Source organism: Mya arenaria, chromosome 5 (assembly GCF_026914265.1).
Source record: "Mya arenaria isolate MELC-2E11 chromosome 5, ASM2691426v1".
NCBI lineage: Eukaryota > Metazoa > Mollusca > Bivalvia > Myida > Myidae > Mya > Mya arenaria.
In genome coordinates, this window is record NC_069126.1 from 44,022,170 (window position 1) to 44,043,856 (window position 21,687).

The 21,687-nt window shown below is 37.4% G+C and overlaps 1 protein-coding gene across 1 annotated transcript in view; it reads right to left on the reverse strand.

Moving 5' to 3' along the window:
* Window positions 1–21,687, reverse strand: part of LOC128235268 (DNA polymerase epsilon catalytic subunit A-like) — a 42,091-nt gene that overhangs the window by 1,900 nt on the left and 18,504 nt on the right. The window contains exons 23-47 of the mRNA XM_052950072.1: window positions 21,375–21,527; window positions 21,064–21,189; window positions 20,427–20,515; window positions 20,089–20,191; window positions 19,215–19,295; window positions 17,580–17,705; window positions 17,110–17,319; window positions 16,007–16,210; window positions 15,505–15,637; window positions 14,919–15,154; window positions 14,445–14,551; window positions 14,131–14,259; window positions 13,748–13,914; window positions 13,405–13,477; window positions 7,414–7,501; window positions 6,569–6,856; window positions 5,798–5,946; window positions 5,509–5,598; window positions 5,155–5,239; window positions 4,579–4,782; window positions 3,831–4,058; window positions 3,312–3,511; window positions 2,922–3,057; window positions 2,262–2,473; window positions 1,650–1,782 (exon numbers count right to left, since the gene is read on the reverse strand). Coding sequence (XP_052806032.1) covers window positions 1,650–1,782; window positions 2,262–2,473; window positions 2,922–3,057; window positions 3,312–3,511; window positions 3,831–4,058; window positions 4,579–4,782; window positions 5,155–5,239; window positions 5,509–5,598; window positions 5,798–5,946; window positions 6,569–6,856; window positions 7,414–7,501; window positions 13,405–13,477; window positions 13,748–13,914; window positions 14,131–14,259; window positions 14,445–14,551; window positions 14,919–15,154; window positions 15,505–15,637; window positions 16,007–16,210; window positions 17,110–17,319; window positions 17,580–17,705; window positions 19,215–19,295; window positions 20,089–20,191; window positions 20,427–20,515; window positions 21,064–21,189; window positions 21,375–21,527 — 3,750 coding nt within the window. The remainder of the gene's footprint in view (window positions 1–1,649; window positions 1,783–2,261; window positions 2,474–2,921; window positions 3,058–3,311; window positions 3,512–3,830; window positions 4,059–4,578; window positions 4,783–5,154; window positions 5,240–5,508; window positions 5,599–5,797; window positions 5,947–6,568; window positions 6,857–7,413; window positions 7,502–13,404; window positions 13,478–13,747; window positions 13,915–14,130; window positions 14,260–14,444; window positions 14,552–14,918; window positions 15,155–15,504; window positions 15,638–16,006; window positions 16,211–17,109; window positions 17,320–17,579; window positions 17,706–19,214; window positions 19,296–20,088; window positions 20,192–20,426; window positions 20,516–21,063; window positions 21,190–21,374; window positions 21,528–21,687) is intronic.

Below are 21,687 nucleotides of genomic sequence, written 5' to 3' on the forward strand. Positions count from 1 at the left end.
AGTAACTTAAGCATTCAAAATCATTATTGAAGTATTAGTTTATTGTGAAAATCGTTATTTCTCATACTCAATATTATCGTTTTTTTTGTAGCTATTCAACAGGTAAAAAATGAAAGCCAATGTTTTAGCAATTGGCCAACCAATATGACGCGAATGGGAGTCTAGTTCCACCTTGTCACATGTCAGAGGTTGTTTGAACGAGGTAGTCAAAGTAATCCATTCAATTATACAACCATGTGCTATTATATATAGACGAGATATATTACGTTTATTGGTCAAATGAATGGCTGAATGACAACCAGTGTGGTGTGGATTACGTGCAGTGATTTTTATTTAAATTTTCAAAACCACCTGTGGCTTTACAATTGGGAAAATAAGCACGTTAATTCCCAAAATTGGGAAAATACAATGAACATTAAAATGGTCATTGAAAATAACCAGTAACAAAGAAACCTATTAAAACTGTTTCAACTCTCTTTAATGACAGTTACTATCATCAAAACATGTAAAACATGATTTTTGTGCCAATCCCTATCAATGTTGGGAAATTCTTCATAAATAATAACAAAGGATATAATTTATATAATACTATAATGAATAACATTGGTATTTTCATCGTAATATGCACTGACTCTGTTAACACCTTACATTGTTAAATCCCTTGTTTTAACTGACTTTGAAATGATCAATTTTTTAATTAACAATTTCTTAAAAATTTCAGAGAATTTAATGGGCTTTTCCTCCTCTTAAATTGGATACAAAACCTGCTGTCTATTAAAAATGATGACTGTTTCACACTCATAGAGAGAATGGAATGAATATATCAATATTTTTTCCAATTTCCAAATAGTCAGACTTGTTTGCAATTGATCAAAAAACAAATGAATGAATTTGTAAAATTTCATCAACATGTTTCCTTAGGCATTCATCAAAAAGTAAATACACCATCATTATAATAGATAAATACTTTGTCATTTCACCCAGTTGTCTACTTTCAGTTTCACTTCTCAGTTCTGTCATTTTCCGATATTGGCAATGAAGGTCAATGTCATGTATGTAAACATGTAGGTGAGGCATGACAAAGAACAGCATTGTCTATTAGTTATTCTAATCCCCTCCTGCACCAAATAATTTACTGTCAGTTTTGAATTATTAATCCTTTTGTTAACAATGACACATGTTTTTAACTCTTAATTTGTTAACATGCTCTCTGATTGGATAAAAAATATAGTTAAACCAATGAAAATCCACCTTTCACCATGACCCAGATATTACATCATTGTATGCCTCTGTGAATAGACCCTTGCATTTAGAGGTAATAAATGTTTTGTTTATATTTTCATCGTCTTGTATTCTTATTTTCTTTTGAAGTTTTAGAACTCCAGATTGGGAATTTTTATTCAAAAGTGGGAAAAAAGGATACTTTATGCCATTGGGAACATGACCGAATACCGGCTATAAATATTGCTGAAAAAAACCCCTGACAATTCATAATTTTATTTTTTATTCATTTCTGAGGGGAATTGAATACCTTTTTTGGGAAAATATGACTATTTTTGGGGGAAATTGGACGATTTTCAGCGAGGGGAAACAGCCGTTATTCGGCAGTAAATTTCACGAAAAAAACCACACTGATGTGAGACCAATACCTGATTACACTTGGCACACTCGAGATCTTGTAGGACGTAGGCCATGGACTTCCTGTGAACGGAGTCAATCAGTGACTGCTCTATCTCTTCAAGGTCGTACTCTTCTTTACACTGTATACATGACCACTGGGCACTGTGCAAATATGCATAACAAAACATTACACAAGGATTACATACCCATGTTTCACAACTGTTGATATATTTGATGTAAGCATTTTCCTTAACAATGTTGATTTCTTTTCTGTAGGAGTCAAACTTTAGACACATTAAAAATCCAAACAATACTTAACATGTAACCACCTATCTTAAAAATTAGCATTTCTTGAATATGCAATCACCTGAACCTGAATACATATAAAATTGTATCAAATAACAAACTGTTAATTTGAACTGCTCGACTCCCTTGAAACTCAACACCCAAGATATACATAATTGACAAGCAGCAACCATGAATGCCAAATTGAGGCTGTGACTTTAGACATGTTAGAAGGTTTGAAAAGGCCTGAATGTTCTTATTTGGATGCAAAATTGCAATGTGAATATTTTTTGTATAACTGGTTGAAAAGCCCGTTTCCCCAAATCACTCGAAGTTACTCTGATAATAGAACATACCCTGGTCCAGACTGGCTAAGGTAGGGGTCCCTGCACAAGTCAAGGTCACGGATGTGGTTACAAGCTTTACAGATCACCTCCGGGAGCACATACGACAGACAGGGATCGAGGAAGACTGCCTCTGGGGCAAACTCGCCAATACCAATCAGCTTGAGAAGGTCACGCTGAAGTTTGCTAACTTGTAGGTTGATGTTTGCATCCAGTGATAGCACCTATAACGATGGAGGAAATAAGAAATTGCACAATTTTACTGTGATCATCTGTAGGTTTGACACTTCTTTGTCTTTAAGACTAAAATGACCAAGTGTCTCCTACTACACTTTCTGAAATCTCAAGTCGTAATCTTCTACAAGCGTGATTCCACTGTTGGGAGACATTGCTGTCAGTTGTACAAATATTTATCAGGGGAAATACCTTAAATTCAACTTAAATAACCATATTCCTTTTTTGTCCATAGTATGTTTAAAGAAGAGTTCTTATGACAAAAAATATTAACCAGACCATGTCAACTAGAATACCTCACAAACAGCCTTGACACACTAAAGTGCTGGCTAATATTGGGTGAGATGTGAGTATTTTCCCATAAGATAATAAAGATTTATAAATGCCTACATACACTAGAAACTTTTAAAATTAGTAAGATTACACAATGACATTGACCTTGCAAATGGCCTTGACAAACTCCAGGGCAGGGTTGTGAAGGGCGAGATGTGAGCCAGGAGGTCGGGGAAACTCCTCTGCTAGTTCTCCCTTCGTACGATTACCACTCAGCTTAGTATGTATCTTCTGGGTCAGACTGGAAATTAATTATATTACTATCATGTACATGTAACTCGAAATTATGTTGATAATTTTAATTCTATCAAAATCATTCAAAATAGCTCTGACCCACTGTGGCAAATCTAGACCTACATTATAACATGATGACTACAAGTTTAGAACTCAGGTCCTCTTTAAACCTTGGTTACTTCTAAATTTTGCAAAGTCTTATATATATCATACATGTATTATGTAGTATACAATTTAAGAAATTAAATAATAAACACTCACGCAAACATCTGCTGAGCAAGATCCCCAGAGATCAGATTCTGTGTGAAAGACACACTTGATGGCGTAGTTGTTGTGTCAGGGAGGTAACTCTGGGACTGGCTTGTGTTTCTACGTCTTACCGGTGTGTTACCGGGTGTCAGTCGCCGCTGCTCTTCCTGGAAGTTGCTGTACACAGACAGTATGTAGCCTGCTATGATCATCTGGTAATAGGAATATACATGAAACTAGTGACTTTGGTGATTTATAAGTATTGAAAAATGATCTGTGGAAAACAACTTACACACCCTATTGCCTTAACATTCATTATGTGTAGTAGAAAAATAATAATCTTCATATTGTTTGTTATCAAAGCACAAATCTGCTCTTGACATGCGTTACTGCGGGCTGTCTCATCAAGGATCCTTGGATAGATTTTGTACCTAGGACAGATCTTCTTCAGTGAGGTACAACTGGTGAAGATCTCCTAGATGGGATATAGCCCCTTGGTTTCTTGATAAAACACTCCTAATTGACACTTACATTAAAGTTGGTCTGACAGGCTGCAGCAGTGGGCAGGAAGTGCATGATGTTCCAGTTCATCTCAATTTCCGGCGCCTCCTCCTCGTCGCTTTTATTCAACTCCTCCCCTTCATCCTCCCCGACCCTCTCTTCCTCATCACTGTCCTCTCCCCTTTCCGCGGTCTCTGGGGCAACCACCTCCACCTCTGCCTCTGAGGGTAGCTTCCCCTTGATGCCTCCATAGTTTGCCTGTGGGAACAGAAGGTCAAAATATCATTGATCTTAAACTTGATGGAAGTTGTCAAATTATCATGAGTCCCAACCAAAGCCCAGCACTGGTAAAATTGTCTGTTCAAATAAATAGTTCACATTGCAAGTCTCAAAGGCAAATAGTTACATAAGGATTCAGGTTTGTTGCTCAAATTTCATCTGATGACTTGTAAGGATGATAGGCTTCATTTTAATTTACATGTGAAAGTGCTGAAGCAAATATTTAGTTTATAAACTTCTTTCAACCATATGGATGATTATGATATGTTCTAAATTGAAACAACTTTCACCGTACACAATTTTTCTTCATCTTTTTCTAAATCTAAACCCCAAGTACTTTGTATCTAACCACTGTATGGTGAAATATAATTCTGATCTGATGAAGGTAAGAGATATAATAAAAGGTTGTCAACTTAACGATTCAAAGTTTACTTTTGATCAAGACTACTTTCACATAAAACTTACTTGAACTTACTTAAAGAGAAAATGGTTAACTTACAGGGTCTAGCCATAGAAGATATTCCCAGCACTGTTCATATGACATCTCTATTAGATGAAACAGTTCCTTCCCCTTGATAGTGTTAGTAATGTACTCCACGTAGGCCAGGGCATCCATCAATCGCCGCTTCTTCGTACACAGGACCACGCGGTTGAAGTTGGCATACACAATGTTGGAACCCAATCTCTTAAACTCTCCCATCAGCTGTTAACAGATATGAAACATTTGTCATGGTGTGGGTAAACCCAATCTCTTAAACTCTCCCATCAGCTGTTAACAGATATGAAACATTTGTCATGGTGTGGGTAAAAGAAGGAAATGATTTCATTTTTGCTTCACAAACGGTCTCTGACATAACAGTGTCAGGTTACTTTGTATTAATTTTCAGGAAGCTATCTTGTATATAACAACAGTTCAGAGCAATAAGAACTGGAGTATCAATGATTCTGTAGTTTGATTTCAAATCTATTTTTCAAGGAAGATTTTCTAGAAATTAAAAGTTACACATATACATACATGTAAAAGGCTGGTTATCCATACCTTCGGTAATTAATAGATTAATGAATATACACACACCTGCATGAACACTTTCTTCATCATGTTATGGAGGGTCCTTCTGAGAGCAGGATCGTACAGTAGAGCATTTGGGCTGCGTAACCATCTGGGGAGGAAAAGCATTCAACATACTATAGACAATAATATAACTTTGCAGCTGTCAGAATAAGATGATAGACCTACACTAGTCTGTTTTTACTAAGTGTATGAAGAGATTTGAGCAAATTAAAGGTGAAATACTGATGAGCAAAAACTATCTTGCTAAAATGGGCCATTATGGTTTACAACAAAATCAAATATTCTAAAATACTTTCAATTCTGTTTTCACAAACATGATTTATATAAACCCAGTACCATCATGTGGGTTGGTATTACCTGTAGAAGTGTATGATCTGGTTGTCTGCAAACACGTTGGAATGCACCGTTACATCTCGTACCCAGCTCTGTACCATACTCTTCAGAATCCTGAAATTGAAATATGATAGGATAAACATTTTTTTTTTTCAGATTAACTTATATTAATTTTTTTTTCAGATTAACTTATATTAATTCATAATCAAAATATATTAGCACAGCAAAAGTGAAGAAGGACAGTCAATATAGAACATCACGTCAAAAATCACATCATTTTAAAAAAACAATGCGTCATGTCATTTATGCTCACCTAAAAGCTGTGGAACACAATGCTGTCTCATCGTAGCTAGTCATCATGGTAGCTGCCCCCTGTCCTTGTACTAGCTCTTCAATATTGGCCTGGGGCATTGTGTCAAAACTCATAGCACTCGCTCCTTCTTGATCATTCACATGTGACGACTGGAAAAAAGAAAAATATGATAACATATATGATAACATGTACTTTCTATTGCAGTATTCAGATTAGTTTACACCCACTTACCTTAGCTTGTGAAGCCTGTCACTGTCCTGTTCCCAGCAACAAGTTTTCTTAAACATTTTTTTTTTTTGGCCAAGGCTAACCAGGATAAGTGGTTGTACATCGGACAAATTTAGAGAGCCGACACTGCAAATAGTTTTTGCCAATGGAAATTTCTATCATTAAAGGAGGAACACTCAACAGTAACTTCAGCAATAAGGCTGGTAATCAAACTTATGCGAGATACAATGCCCATTCACATTCATGCTTAATTTGGGCAAAGGACTCTAAAGTAATTAATCAGACAAGCCTGATTTTAGATAATTTATACAGTTAAAGGAGATAACTTTCAAGTAACTTGAGCAATATGACTAGATACCAAGCTTGTCCAAGGGAATATACCCATACACTTTCTTACCATATTTGGTGATGATTGGTCTAAAGCTCCTTATGTCATTAATTGGAAAACATACTGGATGCCACCCATCCACTGCAGGTGAAGAAACTATCAAGTGTCCAGTTCTATGAATAGGCCTATAAAAATATCATCCTTAACCAAGTTACCTCTATAATGGTATCCACAGCAAGACTGTTCATATCCAGCTCAACGCAAACAGTGGAGTACGCCCCGGCATTGTTAATCTCCGTTGTCAAATTCTCCACCTGAATTCCGAGTCGATTATCGTCAGCTTCCTTTCCACCAAGGTCAGGTCTTTCCGTCGGGGAGCACCAGAGAACATGGTTATGTCGGTTCAGATGTCTAGCGAAGAAAATGTCACAGCCGGCCATTGTGATGTCCTTAGGGAAGTTACCAACAGGCATATGAAGGTATCGGCACTGCTCCATCATGGCCTTTGAAAGGTTCATTCAGATATCATGGGTAAGTTAATCATTGAGCGCTTTACACATATCTCTAGGCAACAGTAGGCTAGAAAAAAGCACAACAGGTCTGTCATCTAGTTTGATTCAGGTAATTGCTAAGGTAAAGAGCACCCTCACAAACCGCTATGTGGTACTCTCTGCCTATGCAACTCACCTTAGAATTCTATTTTACCAGCTGTCTTGTAATTGTTCAAACATGTAAATATAGACTGGTCAAGTGATAATAAAGCCGCCTGATACCACTCACTAACTGCCGCCAATTTAGGCTTTTCAACTTCGGACTGGTTTAACTTCAATGAATTTTCTCTATGTCATAAGATAAAAGACAATGAAATTCATATTCATACAGAAAAGAAAATATTCAAATAACATTTATTTCATTAGCAATAATTAAGCAAAATTCAGAAAGAAGTTTTAGAATGCGGGCAATAATTCTACATGAATTAAAAGACTGACTGAATCCCAAACTGCAAGATCCAGGAGTCGGAGCAAATTATGAACACGTTGCTTATTCTTTGGTCTCTTACCTGCAGTATGATGTCCACATTCATGTAGTGTTGTAGCATCCGACGACATCCCACCCTCTGCCAGTCCAACACATTGTACAGATTCTCACTATAAAACATACAACATGTACACTATTAGCAAGATTTGTACCTATGGGCAGGTATTCATATTACATAAAGAAATTTAGAGAACAAATTATTTTCACCTGTCCTATTTCATTTGTATTTTATAACTTCTCTACTCCTATCAAATCTATTCCTTCATTATTTAGAACTGTTTACTTGCTTATTTTCATAAATCAACAAAAAGGCATTTTTTTCCCTATTTAAAGCTTAACCCCTTTCTTTTAATACTGTCAACATTTAACTTTAAATTTTTGTTAAAAAATAAAAGGCTACTTGTAGTGGCCAATCAGAGCCAAGTATTGATAAACCCGCCTCTGTGTATGATAAGCCCGCCTCTGGCGTGTATGTATGTTGATAGTTCAGTTATTGATTAGATTCAAGATCATGTTCGTATGAGTATGAATGTAATAAAGCTATATTAAACCATCCCGTTTTGGGTCTGTTATATACATTACACTGACAACATTACATTGGCGACGAGGATTGAGGATTAAAGTGCTAGTAGATTAACATATGAAATACGTCAGTGTCCGGATTAACGCATAATGGCTGGATTAGCGCCGTTCCCGAAATTTGATGTGTACGGGCAGGAAACGTCCCTTGGCACACGATGGACTAAATACGTGACAAAGTTGGAAAATTTGTTCACAGGACATAGCATTGACTCCAAAAAACGGAGGAAAGCGCTATTACTTCACTATGCCGGAGATGAAGTATTCAAAATATATGAAACATTGAATCTTGGAGACAGCGATTCAAACTACGATGACGTCAAGCAATTTCCAACCGAAGAAAAAAGAAGAAAAACAGAGTTCGAGCGAATTTAGGAACCTAAAACAACATCACGCCGAAACAATAGACCAATTTGTAACTCGCCTCCGCCAAAAGGCAAACAATTGTGAAATTTCGGACAAAGACAGTGAAATAAAGAGCCAAATCATCCAAGGCTGCGGGTCAAAGAAACTACGACTAAAATGTCTGGAAGAAGACAAGCCGCTTAAAGACATTTTAACAATGGGAAGAACAATGGAAATTGCGGACAGACAAGCCAAATCAACGGAACCACAACACAGCGACGTAAACAAAATAAAAGCCACACCGCTACACACAAAATCACAACATGCAAATTATAGCTATCCATCAGCAGCACAAAGAAAACAACAGTCACAATCAAGACAAACGTGCAGAAACTGTGGCAAAATATATCCACACCAAACCAAGTGCCCAGCTTATGGAGCGACATGTAATTATTGTCGTAAACCAAACCACTTCATTGGCGTATGCAGAAAACGAACGTGTAAGGCTCAGGTTCATGGAATTAACCAGGTGAAAAATGAGGCACAAAAAGAGCATTCAATGTCGGATATAGACACATTATTTAGAGTCAACGTTTTGACAGATAACAAAGTGCCAAAGATAATATTAAGCATAAATGGTGTTCAAACGAAAACTCGAATTGATACCGGAAGTTCAATAAACATAATCAGCCAAGATGTTGTTAACAAAATGGAACCAAGGCCAATGCTGAAGAAAACAAACATAGAAGTGTTCGCATTTGCACAAAATAAACCGTTAACTATAAAAGGCAAATATACATTTACAGTGGAAACTAAATCAAAAGTGACAGCAGCAGAATTTCACATTGTTCAGGGATCATCAGTGACATTAATCAGTTACCAGACATCTGTTGAACTCGGTATTGTGCCAGTAATAAACTCAGTGAACAGTAACAAATACGAGGAATTATGTGACAAATATCAGTCCGTGTTCACTGGACTAGGCAAATTAAAAGACAAGCTAATCAAGTTCCATGTTGACGAAAACGTTGTGCCTATAGCACAACCAGCTAGAAGAATTCCATTCCACGTGCGAGAAAAAGTGGAACAGGAAATAAAACGACTTGAACAGCAAGATGTCATTGAAAAGGTGGACAGGCCGACACCTTGAGTTTCGAACATTGTTGTAGCACCGAAGCCGAACGCTCCAGACCAAATAAGGCTTTGTGTAGATATAAGAAAAGCAAATCAAGCATTGAAACACGAGCGTCATGTAGTGCCTACAACTGATCACATAATCCTGGAATTAAACGGCTCAAAGGTGTTCTCCAAAGTGGATTTTAGTAGAGGATTTCACCAGCTTGAGCTGTCCGACGTGTCACGCAACTTAACAGTGTTTGCATCACATGGCGGATTATACAGGTACAAACGACTGAATTTTGGTGTAAACGTATCGCCAGAAATATTCCAGAATGAAATACAACAAGTGCTAACAGGTCTCGAGGGAACATTGAACATATCGGATGACATTATAATACACACACCAAACTGAGACTCGAAGCCGTACTACAACGAATGCAAGACAAAAATCTCACACACAACAAGCAGAAGTGCGAATTTGGTAAAACCTCTGTCAAATTCAAAGGCTTTGTTTTATCGGACAAAGGCATAAGTCCCGATCCCGCCAAAATAACAGCAGTTAATTAAGGTCATTCTTAGGTATGACAAATTACCTCTCAAAGTTCATTGACAAGTACTCTACAATTACGGCACCCCTGCGCGATTTATTGAAAGATAGCAGCGATTTTAAATGGACAAATCAGCAGCAGACTGCTTTCAACCAGCTGAAACACGCGCTATGCAGCGATACATTGATGAGCTACTTTGACCCGAAAAAAACACACAGAACTCTGGGTAGATGCAAGCCCCGATGGAATATCAGGGATATTAATACAAGAAAACAAAGTGATCGCATATGGAAGCCGGTCATTGACGCCAGTGGAAAAGCGTTACAGCCAAACAGAACGAGAAATGCTTGCATGTGTCTGGGGCTGCAAACATTTTCACATTTACTTGTATGGAAAGGCATTCCAGCTAGTAACCGACTGCAGATCCCTGCTCTCAATATGCAAAAACTCTAAACAAATACAGTCAGCTAGACTTGAACGATGGCAATTGAGACTTACCACCTACAATTTTACAGTCAAGCACATGCATGGAAATAAAATGATAGCAGATTACTGCTCCCGAAATCCAATAAATAATTACTCACACGAAAACATAGCTGAGGAATATGTGGATTTTATTGCCAATGCCGCAGTGCCCAAGTCATTAAATCTTCAAGACGTGGCAAGTGCCACAGCCCAAGATTGTGTGTTGACATGCATAATGTCCGCGCTTCAAAACAACACGATTAAGCAAACATGCGCCGGTGATGGCAGCTATAACTGTTATCAGCAGCTTGCAGACGAATTGACCGTCCTGTCAACAGAGCATGGAAACGTTCTCCTACGAGGAATCAGGCTGTGCATCCCAAACAGCCTGCAATCAAATGTAATTAACCTAGCACACAAAGGTCACCAAGGGAGAAACAGAACAAAAGCGCTCTTACGAGAAACCTGCTGGTTCCCCTATCTGGACAAATTAGTCGACGAACAATGCAAGAATTGCATACCATGCATGTCTGCATCACCACAAACGACGGTAGAACCAATCAAGCCAAGCCCATTACCAAAGAAACCGTGGGATGAATATTTTATGGTAATTATCTGTGACTACAGTAGATACCCCTTAGTTGAAAAGTTAACAAGCCTGACTGCACAAAATGTCATATCGCACCTTGAAATAATTTTTGTAATGTTCTCAATTCCAAATGTGGTAAAATCCGACAACGGAGCGCCATTCAATAGCCATGAATTTACGCAATTTGCAAACAGTATCGGGTTCTAACACCGGAAGGAAACCCCACTAGCCCCACAAGCCAACGGATTGGTAGAAGCATTTATGAAGCCACTAGTAAAAACAATGAAAACTGCGACAATGAATTACAGATCAACCCCACATCCAAACACAGGACTTTCGCCATTTGAAATAATGTTCAATCACAAAATGAAGACAAAGCTTCCAACATTTACCGTGCCTAGAAATGATATATATGTATGCAAAAGGGACACTAAATCAAAGCAAAAGAACAAAAAGCACGCCGATGAGAAACGGAAGGCAAAACCGTGTACATTACAGCCAGGCGATCCAGTCCTTGTTAAACAACCCAAACAAAATAAATTAACAACGCCATTCAGTCATAAATGGGGATACGTCATCAGACGCAAGGGATCCATGGTCACAGTACGCTATGATGGCCGTGAAATGACACGCGACGCCGCACACTTTAAGTTGGTACCTGTACTGCCCACACACACCCAACAACATAAACAGCGTTCAGGACCGCCCGAGCAGCAAAACAATGAAAATGAACAATAGCGACCAAACAGACATCGTCAGAAGCCGAAACGTTATCGTGATTGAATGAGTGTTAATTGTATGTTGTGTTTTCATCCAGGCCATAATAATGCCTGCATAGTATAAATGAGTTTCTAGATAATAATAGAGTGTTAATAACAATAATAAAAAAAAAAACTATTCCCATGAAAAATACTAATAAACTTAATTCGTGAAGTGTGTTAACCAATTCCGTGAAGTAATAACAATTAACCTCAAAATTCTGGGAGCGTCCGTAGAATAGACCAGAACATTGCAGAGATACGAAACTGATTTACAACCGCATCATGATAATTAAACAGACATTTGCTAGGAAATCTCTTCCCGGTTAAACCATTTACAATTACATCTTAAATGTTATAGGAACAAGCCGGATTATCTAACATTCGAACTTAATGCTTGTTCTTAATGATCTATAATGTGTGTGCTATTAGACAGTTTTATTACTTGACATTTTCTAAATTTGTGAGGAAAAAGGGTCAGAGGTTAATTTATAGACAGACAATATTCTTGTTTATTTTAATACATGGTTGCAAGTGATTTGATTATTGCAATGATATTTAAGAAAATTATAGTTTTTGTTAAAAAGAAATAATACAATGTTTTATGAATAATTCATGAAAATATGTCTACTGTGAAATCATTTATATTCGTTGGCATGAAATTTCGTTGTTTGCCGAAAAAATACATTTTCGTGGGTACTTGAATTCGTGATTTTTCATTTTAAAAAAACAACAACTAATATGCGAACGTCTGCATAATCTCCACGCGCTCGTCCGTGGTTTTCGTCTTCTACGTCACACGGTTTATGACACTCGCTAATGTGGTACGAGATGCCAATTAGTGCATATACCCATGTCAATTATCGATTTGATTGGGAATTAAGGTCATAAAAGATGATGTACCCTGATCATAAATACAGATAGGGGAAGCCATTGAATACCAATTAAGAATTTTGCAAACTGTGAAAACACCGAAAAGGTGCGTATATTTGAGTAAACAAGATCATTTCAATATTTATTCACACGTTTTTGTTTAATACATATATTGAACGCGTTGTTTTGTACTTTGTACTCAGTAACCTCCAATGTAATCGATTATTTTTTTTTATTAAATAAAAAAATCGAGTACTGACACTCATTACGCACATCTTGTAAACCTGGAGATTTTCATTAACAGCACACGTTTAAGCACATAAAAAGTTAAAAACACATTGAATCGATTTGTTTATTATTTGAGGCAGATATAATATACTAACAAAAAAATGATAGTAAAATATACAGTGAGAAAGGTATAAACGCTGTATACTGCGACTTCTTCAACGAATTAACTAGTAGGTACATAACATGGCAGTTGAAAAAGTGAATAGAGGGTCTATATTTCGTGGGATCTTTAATTCGTGGATCACCCTACCCACGAAAACCACAAACATTAATGCCCCACGAACATTAATGATTTCACAGTATATGATTTATTAATCTTTTTTCTTATAAGTAAAATCAAATCCATGTAAAGGAGGGATGTAGTGGCCAATGAATGTAATAAAGCTATATTAAACCATCCCGTTTTGGGTCTGTTATATACATTACACTGACAACATTACACCACCCACCTGTCAGATATGTGTATTGGTACTAGCGGGAAATCTCCCAGTCCTGGCATGTCAGCTATCAGGTGCTGGAAATCTGCAAAACCAGCCGTGAAATTTACACCAAAAATCATAACTGTATAATTAACTTACATTAACATATACCTGAAATATGTTCTTGAAGGTTTCTTCAAGTTTAGGTCATATAATAAATACAAATCATCAAACTATGAACATAATAAATTAAGGGTGTTTAACATTATACGATAAAATTTCGCTTTTTTCATCCTAATGTACACAGACAACATTCTCTAAACAGTTTTGAACACCTAGTTAACATCCTTAAATAAGACCAAAACTCACGTACCTAGTGAAGACTGTACGGCTATGTACGTTGGCCCACGCTTCTCGTCCTTGTATGCTGACAGCATTCTCTGCACAGTCCGGAACACCTGGTTCACATCTTTCTCTAGCTTATAGTCAAACTTGTGGCCAGCCTCAGGCAACATGGCCTCATCCTTACCCTGCGATACCCTGGAAGAAGAAAACAAATACCTCAAAGCAGGTACTCTATCATCATATCCCTACTCTTTTATTAAACCATCTCTGATGACTACATCTGAAAATTAAAATTAATATGAGTTAGCAGCATTGAATTATTTAATTCTGTTTCTATTATTAACAAAATTTAATTATAATCCATAGTCCTAAAATACTCTTATTAGTTACAAGCAAAGATTGAACCCTTACTTGACATTTCTTTCAGCATTGAACATTGCATTTACGTTCGGCATCTGATCACTTCGGACAGTGTCCACCACAAATATAGTTCCCTTTTTGGACATGGGGAAAAACAATCCATACAGCATCTTACTGCCACTGAAAGTAAACCAAGATTTATATAGATATAGAAGTATTTTATGACATCAACTCATCTCTCATCATCATATTCAGATGGAATCAAAATTAAAGCTAACCAAAGGAAAATAAGAAAAATAAGGTTCTAATACAAATTTGTAAAAAACATCATTCGATGTATTTCACAAGTAACAGGTGGTCCCTACCAGACATGATGATAGAGGTACAGGTTCTTGATGGATCCTGGCTCAAGGTACGAGAATTGTGCAAGAGTCCGGAACTCCAAATTTTCCAGCTCAAACGTGTCGGTCTCCTTAAAATATACATATATACAAAATGCCTAATGAATTTCCCAGAAAATTGTGTGAAATTACATGAAGGAGAGGAAAATCATATTGCCTAAGACAAACATCTGTTTCAATAGTCAAAAAACACTTTATCAGATAGAAAATGTCCATATTATTGGTTTCATATACAATATAAACACTATCCAAGCCATATAAATACCGAATACCAAGGTAGATCAAGATCCCACTATTTAACAACCTTTCAAATGACTTTGATACAACTTTTGCAATGAATCTAAATGAATTCCACTCTTACAATAATTCTCAAATTTTACATGTTTCAAACATATCACTTTAAGTTCAAACAAAGATAAACTATAATTTCAAACTTACCCGTCCAGCCATCTGCTTGGAGAAGTCCCTATTCACCATGGTAACACACCCTACACGCACAAGAGCCCTAAACAGCAGCGGGACGTGTGTCTCATACACGCCCTCAATTTCCGGGGACGAGAGGTCCGCACTGATCTCGTTAATGTGCTCCTGGTACACATCCTCGGGTACGGAATACTCATAGAGATTCATGATTGGGTGGGCACGAGGTAGTGTCTTTATCACCTTTCGCCATACTGTGCATTTGAAAATTAAGTTTGAACAATTTTCTGTTTAAAGTAGCATGAAGAATCCATACTTTTTAAAACTGCACATAAAGTTGTCCTGGCTTTCTCAACTGTGCAATTCAAATACTACAGCAATGCAGGTGAAAAACAAAGTCAAACTAACAGATAGCAGATGCCATTTGAGTGTTACTTCTATTTGATATAGCAAGAACATTAGTTCCCTTTTTGTATTCAAACATCTTGTTTCCAAAGAAATAACATGGCTTGAGTTACATGTAAATAGAATCACACAAATCTTTTTTTTAATAAGTGTGTAATAATACATAGATACATACATATACATATATTAACAAACTTACACTGTCCTTCTCCAACCTTGGGAGTTTTCTGGTTCACATAGAAGATCCTTGGGACGTTCAGCTTCATGGCATGTAGGTCACTGCCAATCAGGGCCCACAGCTTGAACTGACCGGGGTGACCTGACTCTATCAACTGAAATATATGTTTGATGAATTAAAGCAAGAGAAAATACACAGGCACATTCAGTGAATTTAGTCATGCTAGAAAATTATGCTTTTAATGGGGACAGCAGTCCTAAGTCAATCCAAAAGAAGATTGAGGCTCGCAATTTATTACAATGCAATAGAAAATATGATTATTATAAGAATTTCAGTCACAAAATGGAATAAATTCCCTCACAGGTATTTCTAGAGGGATTATTTTAGAAAATATTACAATCATTCACTGTCTTCAACTTACATTCTACACAATGCCAGGCCAGCAGACACTGACAAATTTTCAGTACAACTCTTTACATACAATTATTCTATGTACATCACTACCGAACTCAATACCCATTACCTGTACAATCTGCCAGGGCATGTCCATGATGGAGCGGGCAGTTCTCCTCAGGAACCCTCCAATACCACGACTACTTGAGGTCAACGGCATATGTGATGGCCCGTCGTCAAACGCGACACGTCGTCGTTTCCTGCTCTCCTTCCTCTCACGAATCTGCATGGCCCACTTCTTCTTGTGGTATGCCAGCCATGCTAACTGTTCATCCTGAATATTAAATGTGTGATTGTTTTTAAAAAAATGTGTATGTCACAAGATTGACTATTATGTCATTATTGGTCTTTTGAGGCTTTTCACTCGAGCATATTGCCACAATGGACCCAATCAATTGAAACTTAATAACATCGTAAGACCTGGGACGTAATTGTGTCAACATACGATATTGTTCTCCAGGGTTTATACAGCCAGATTGGCATAAAATTCAAGGAGTTTTCAAAGATATTTCAAGAACATCTATTCGATATTCAAGGACTGTCTTAAATAACAAACTATAAAATAACACATATTTGTGACATAGTGACCTGTCAAAGCATTAGTTGTCTTTTAAGATTTAGATTAATTGTCTTAATTCTTCTGAGAGATTATTTAGCACAGCTCTTTTCTCTTTCACCCTCCTTCTATTACAGTTGATAGTTGAAATGCAAGACATTCACATTTTCAGTGACCTTCACAGCATAAAACTAAACGGAACAGGATATAGACTGATGCTCATGTAAATTGTACCACTGAAGTCTAAAACCTGTACCGTCACACATACAGATTCCCGCCTAAACATTTACAAGCCAAGTGTCCACTAAGATCTTTTTTTTTGTAATGATGGACCTTTTTTACTACAGAGTGAGACACTTTTCTTTTAAGCAGAACAAGGAAAATTAAGAAAATTAAAGCACTATTTCTGAAAATACATGCACTTTTCAAGACAAAAAAAAATAAATCAAGTAGTTTTAAGTTTTGTGCAAATTCAAGAACTTCTCATTCAGCAGCCTAAAATTCAAGTACTTTTCAAGCAAGAAATCTTTTTCAGGGGATAGGTTTGCCAACCATATTATAACTTAAACACAACAATGGACAAGAGATTATTTTAAACCCTGCAATATTCTACAAACCATAGTGTTTCCTGCTGATGGTGGTGGGCCCAACGCATCTCTCCATGACTGGGAACCGTCCAGCTGGGAGTCATCCTGACTTTGTGAGAACTCGTCACTTGTGCGTTTACGCTTGTTAGAGGTGGCCACTCCCCTGGGACCCACCGCAGGCCTGGAACCAATATCTTCCATGTCTTGTAATGCTGCTGGCTTCTTGAAGACCAAGTCATCCTGTATGATACATGTTTAAGCATACAGTGTCAGTCTGTAAGATAACACGTTTAAACGTACTGAGTCATCCTGAATGATACACATTAAAATATACAGTGTCAGTCAGTATGATTTACGTTTAATTATCCATGTGTAATTAACTTAAGGAATAAGTGACATATCCATTTGATTGCGATTCAGTTAATTCTGTCCAAAGACAGTGGTCAAAATTAGAACAAGCTCTGCACTGGTAAAATGCTTTTCTGGCTTGCTCAAAGTACCTGTGTAGGTTTAGCAGCCGCTGCAAATATCTCGCTGATTTTCTTTTGTTTGAACACATCATTGCGTTCCAGTAACTTCTTCTGTAACCAGTCGGGGTGGGCTATACGTGGAACTGGGTTGGCTACCTGCAGTAGAAAAAAAAAGAGATGCTATGATTAACTTCTATTTAAAAGTAAAATTGAGCCATAGCTACTGGGCTTTTAATTGTCAGGATCCAAAGCTGGGTTTTGACACTTCAGTACAACTATTGAAATATTATATTTTGACCCTTTACCTTCATGACAAAAAGTCCACTCCACATGTGGACAAGCAACCACTGTCAGCATATCAAAGAAACTTTAAATGAGGAAATTTTACATTTATAATGACTAGAGGTTAGAACAAAAGCAAGAAGAAAACAAGAGCTGTCACAGTATGTGACGAATGCCCCCGATTGTGACATTGACCTATGAACAAGGTCAGTACATGAAAAGTTGATCTTGCCTTTACATGTCAAATACATATGGCAAGTTATTTTAAATTGCCTCTAAACATAAAAAATACCACCCATAGTTGACAACCAACACTGTTATGTCCTTATATATGCAGCATTCCATTGTGAATAAACACCCAAGTGTGACCTTGACCTTTGAGATAGGGACGTGGGTCTGTCATGCGACACGTCGTCTTGGTATGTGGAACACATGTGGCAAGTTATTTTAAAATCTGTCCATACAAGGGAAAGTTACAGCCCGGACACGACAACTTACACTCTATGTCCTTATATGCAGCACTCTGTTGTGAATAAACACCTAAGTGTGACCTTGACCTTAGAGGTAGGGACACGGGTCTTGCACGCGACACGTCATCTTGGTATGTGGAACACATGTGGCAAGTTATTTTAAAATCTGTCCATACAAGGGAAAGTTACAGCCCGGACACGACAACCTATACTCAATGTCCTTATATGCAGCACTCCATTGTGAATAAACACTAAGTGTGACCTTGACCTTAGAGGTAGGGACACGGGTCGTTCACGCGACACGTTGTCTTGGTATGTGGAGCACATGTGGCAAGTAATTTTAAAATCTGTCCATACATGGGAAAGTTACAGCCCGGACACGACAACCTATACTCTATGTCCTATATGCAGCACTCCATTGTGAATAAACACTAAGTGTGACCTTGACCTTAGAGGTAGGGGCACGGGTCTTGCACGCGACACGTCGTCTTGGTATGTGGAACACATGTGGCAAGTTATTTTAAAATCTGTCCATACATGGGAAAGTAACAGCCCGGACACGACAACCTACACTCTATGTCCAAATGCAGCACTCCATTGTGAATAAACACTAAGTGTGACCTTGACCTAAGAGGTAGGGGCACGGGTCTTGCACGCGACACGTCGTCTTGGTATGTGGAACACATGTGGCAAGTTATTTTAAAATCTGTCCATACAAGGGAAAGTTACAGCCCGGACACGAGTTATTGAGCCGGACACACGGACGGACGGTGCGATTTTAATATGCCCACCTTAGGGGGCATAATAAGCAAATGGTGTTTTTTTTTAATAGTTGTAATTTTTCCTTGTCACCAAAGATCATAAAACCTTGTATATGGATTCTAAATCTATTATGCAATTTCAAGAAACTCACATTCTGCAGAGCCGCAGGAATGGTAATGATCTTCATGACAGTACCTCCCAATCTCTCTATGTAGTACTGCCAATCTAAAATCTGAAAATACAGGTGTTTCAATATCATTTAAATGTAATAGTTTCTGATTCTAATTTCATGACAGAAACAATCTTTTTCTTATTTTAGTATCAGCAACCTTGACCAAACTTATCTCAAAAGAGACTACAAGGTTTGTCTTCACAAAAGCTTCCTACACATGTTTCATCACTACTGTACACATCAATTCCAATGAAGTATTAAGCAACAAGCATTTTTCTAAAGGCAACCATGACCTTTATGCCTATGACCTCAAATGCAATTCCAATGTAAGTCTTCACCTTTATAACTTCCCGAATACAAAGTTTCAATGTATTAGGTAATTCCTTGAAAATAAACCTTATTCCATTTTTTCCCTACCAACCCCAAAAACCCAACAAAACCGATAAACCCTAATCAGTTAACCATGATAACTTTTTTTAAGAAACCTGGTTAAAACATTCTTGTCTAAAAAAAGTCTCAACTGATACTTCAGGGTTTGCCTCTTAGATTGAAAACCATACTGATTCTGCTATGTTTTCCAAGGGACTAAATATATATATATATATTGCTATCTGTTTCTACAAAGACTGTAAAGTAGTAGTGAATTGAGGGATTACCCTGATGCAGAACAGTGCATCCTCGGGAACGCCAAAAGAAACTGTCAGTGAGTGTTTACCATTTCATCGACACCCCATATCATAACTAGAGGCACCATATTGCATGAGGGTCACAGGACCTCTGACTGAAGAATCCCTCTGGAATACCGCACTTTTACATATATTGCTGCTCACAGAATAAGAAGCGTATGTCTCACCTCTCTGATGTCAAAGCTGTTCATTCCAGGGGCTTTTAGCCACTTTCTAAGGTAGTGCTTCTTCACACCAGGTTCAGCCTCAAATATGGTCATGGGAATAGCCCTGAAATGATACCCTTCAGATAAAGCACACATACAAATACTTTTGTTGCCATTTAATACATATTATGAATTCTTATCAGAAAAGTTAAAAAAAACTTCCCAAAAGCCCTAATTATTAGGTACTATTTCAAACTTGTTCCATAAATTTCCATACATACCATATATGCTTCATATTATAAAGCTTCAAAGGAATATAGAATCACCATTAAAAAAAAATTGAGAGGAACAGAACTGACCTTTCTGTGACGGGTGCTCCCTCGGGCTTCTTGGAGATGACAAACTTGCAGCTAAGACCCGCATCCTTAACCATCTGGTCTCCCAGAAACTGAACACAAAACAGCAAGATAGACTTGTGTTTTATTGAGTCTTTTTTTCCCCCAGCCAAACAAGGCATTAGTCAACAATTAACAATGTCAAAACTATGGGCCTTGCTTCAGATGTGCTTATATTTCTTGCAATAATTATACCTTGTTCAATTGATTCTTTTATTGCTTTTAGAGTTATAATCGATGCTACATGTTTTGCATTATGCCAAAAATTCCATGGCTTTGCTTGAATATTATTTGACTTATCTTCTTAAAAAAGAAGAGCCAAAACTTAATTTAGTGACATAAAATTATCTGACATATAGATGTAGAGAGAAACACAAAAGAAATGTTTCTTGCTGAAAGTTCCATGCTTGACACAAACTATAAGCTCAGTTTCAATCTCCAGCATAAGAATACTGACACCACTGAAGTCCGTACCCCAGAAGCAGACTAAAAAAACATGTCATTCAAAACAGATTAGTTCTTTTTTACATTCTAGCTAGAATCAACAAGTACATGTTTTTAAAGTTGTCTGAATGAGAAACAATGAAGAAAAATAGCGTACTTCTGCCAGTCTTCTAGCCGTAGAGATGGAGGTAGACTTCTGGGATCCATAGTCCTCGAGTTTCCGAGACATACTTCGCTTCTCCGAGATCAACTCAAATAGCTCAGAGTCCGGCATATTCGCTGCCTGCAAACATGGTGGACAAAGTATATCATCAAGTATTTGAACATGTCTTGTTAAGAAAAAAATAAGTTTATTACGTAAGGTATACGTAAGGTATATGTAAAAGAACATCAAAGGTACTTCAAAAGTGTAAGGCTTTTGTTAACCCTGAAAGAATAAAGAAGCCCATTATTACTAAAACTACCCACCTTGCTGAACAGCACATCCAGCCAGTAATCTGCCACCTTGGCCACTGCACTGTAACACTCCTCCAGGGTCTTCCCCTTAAGGAAAGCCTCAAACACCGATGACTGGAAGATCTTGATCAGCTCAAGCTCACCATTACGTTTTACTTCAAACCCCTGTAGAAGGAAACATTATGGTACTGATTGGGTGGATACCTAGTTCATATGAAACAATTCACCATACCTGGGGTGTTGATCAAATACTGGGAAAAGATCATTTCTGAATCTATTTTGCTTAACTTTATTTAAGTTCAGGGGGTCATTTTAATATGGATTT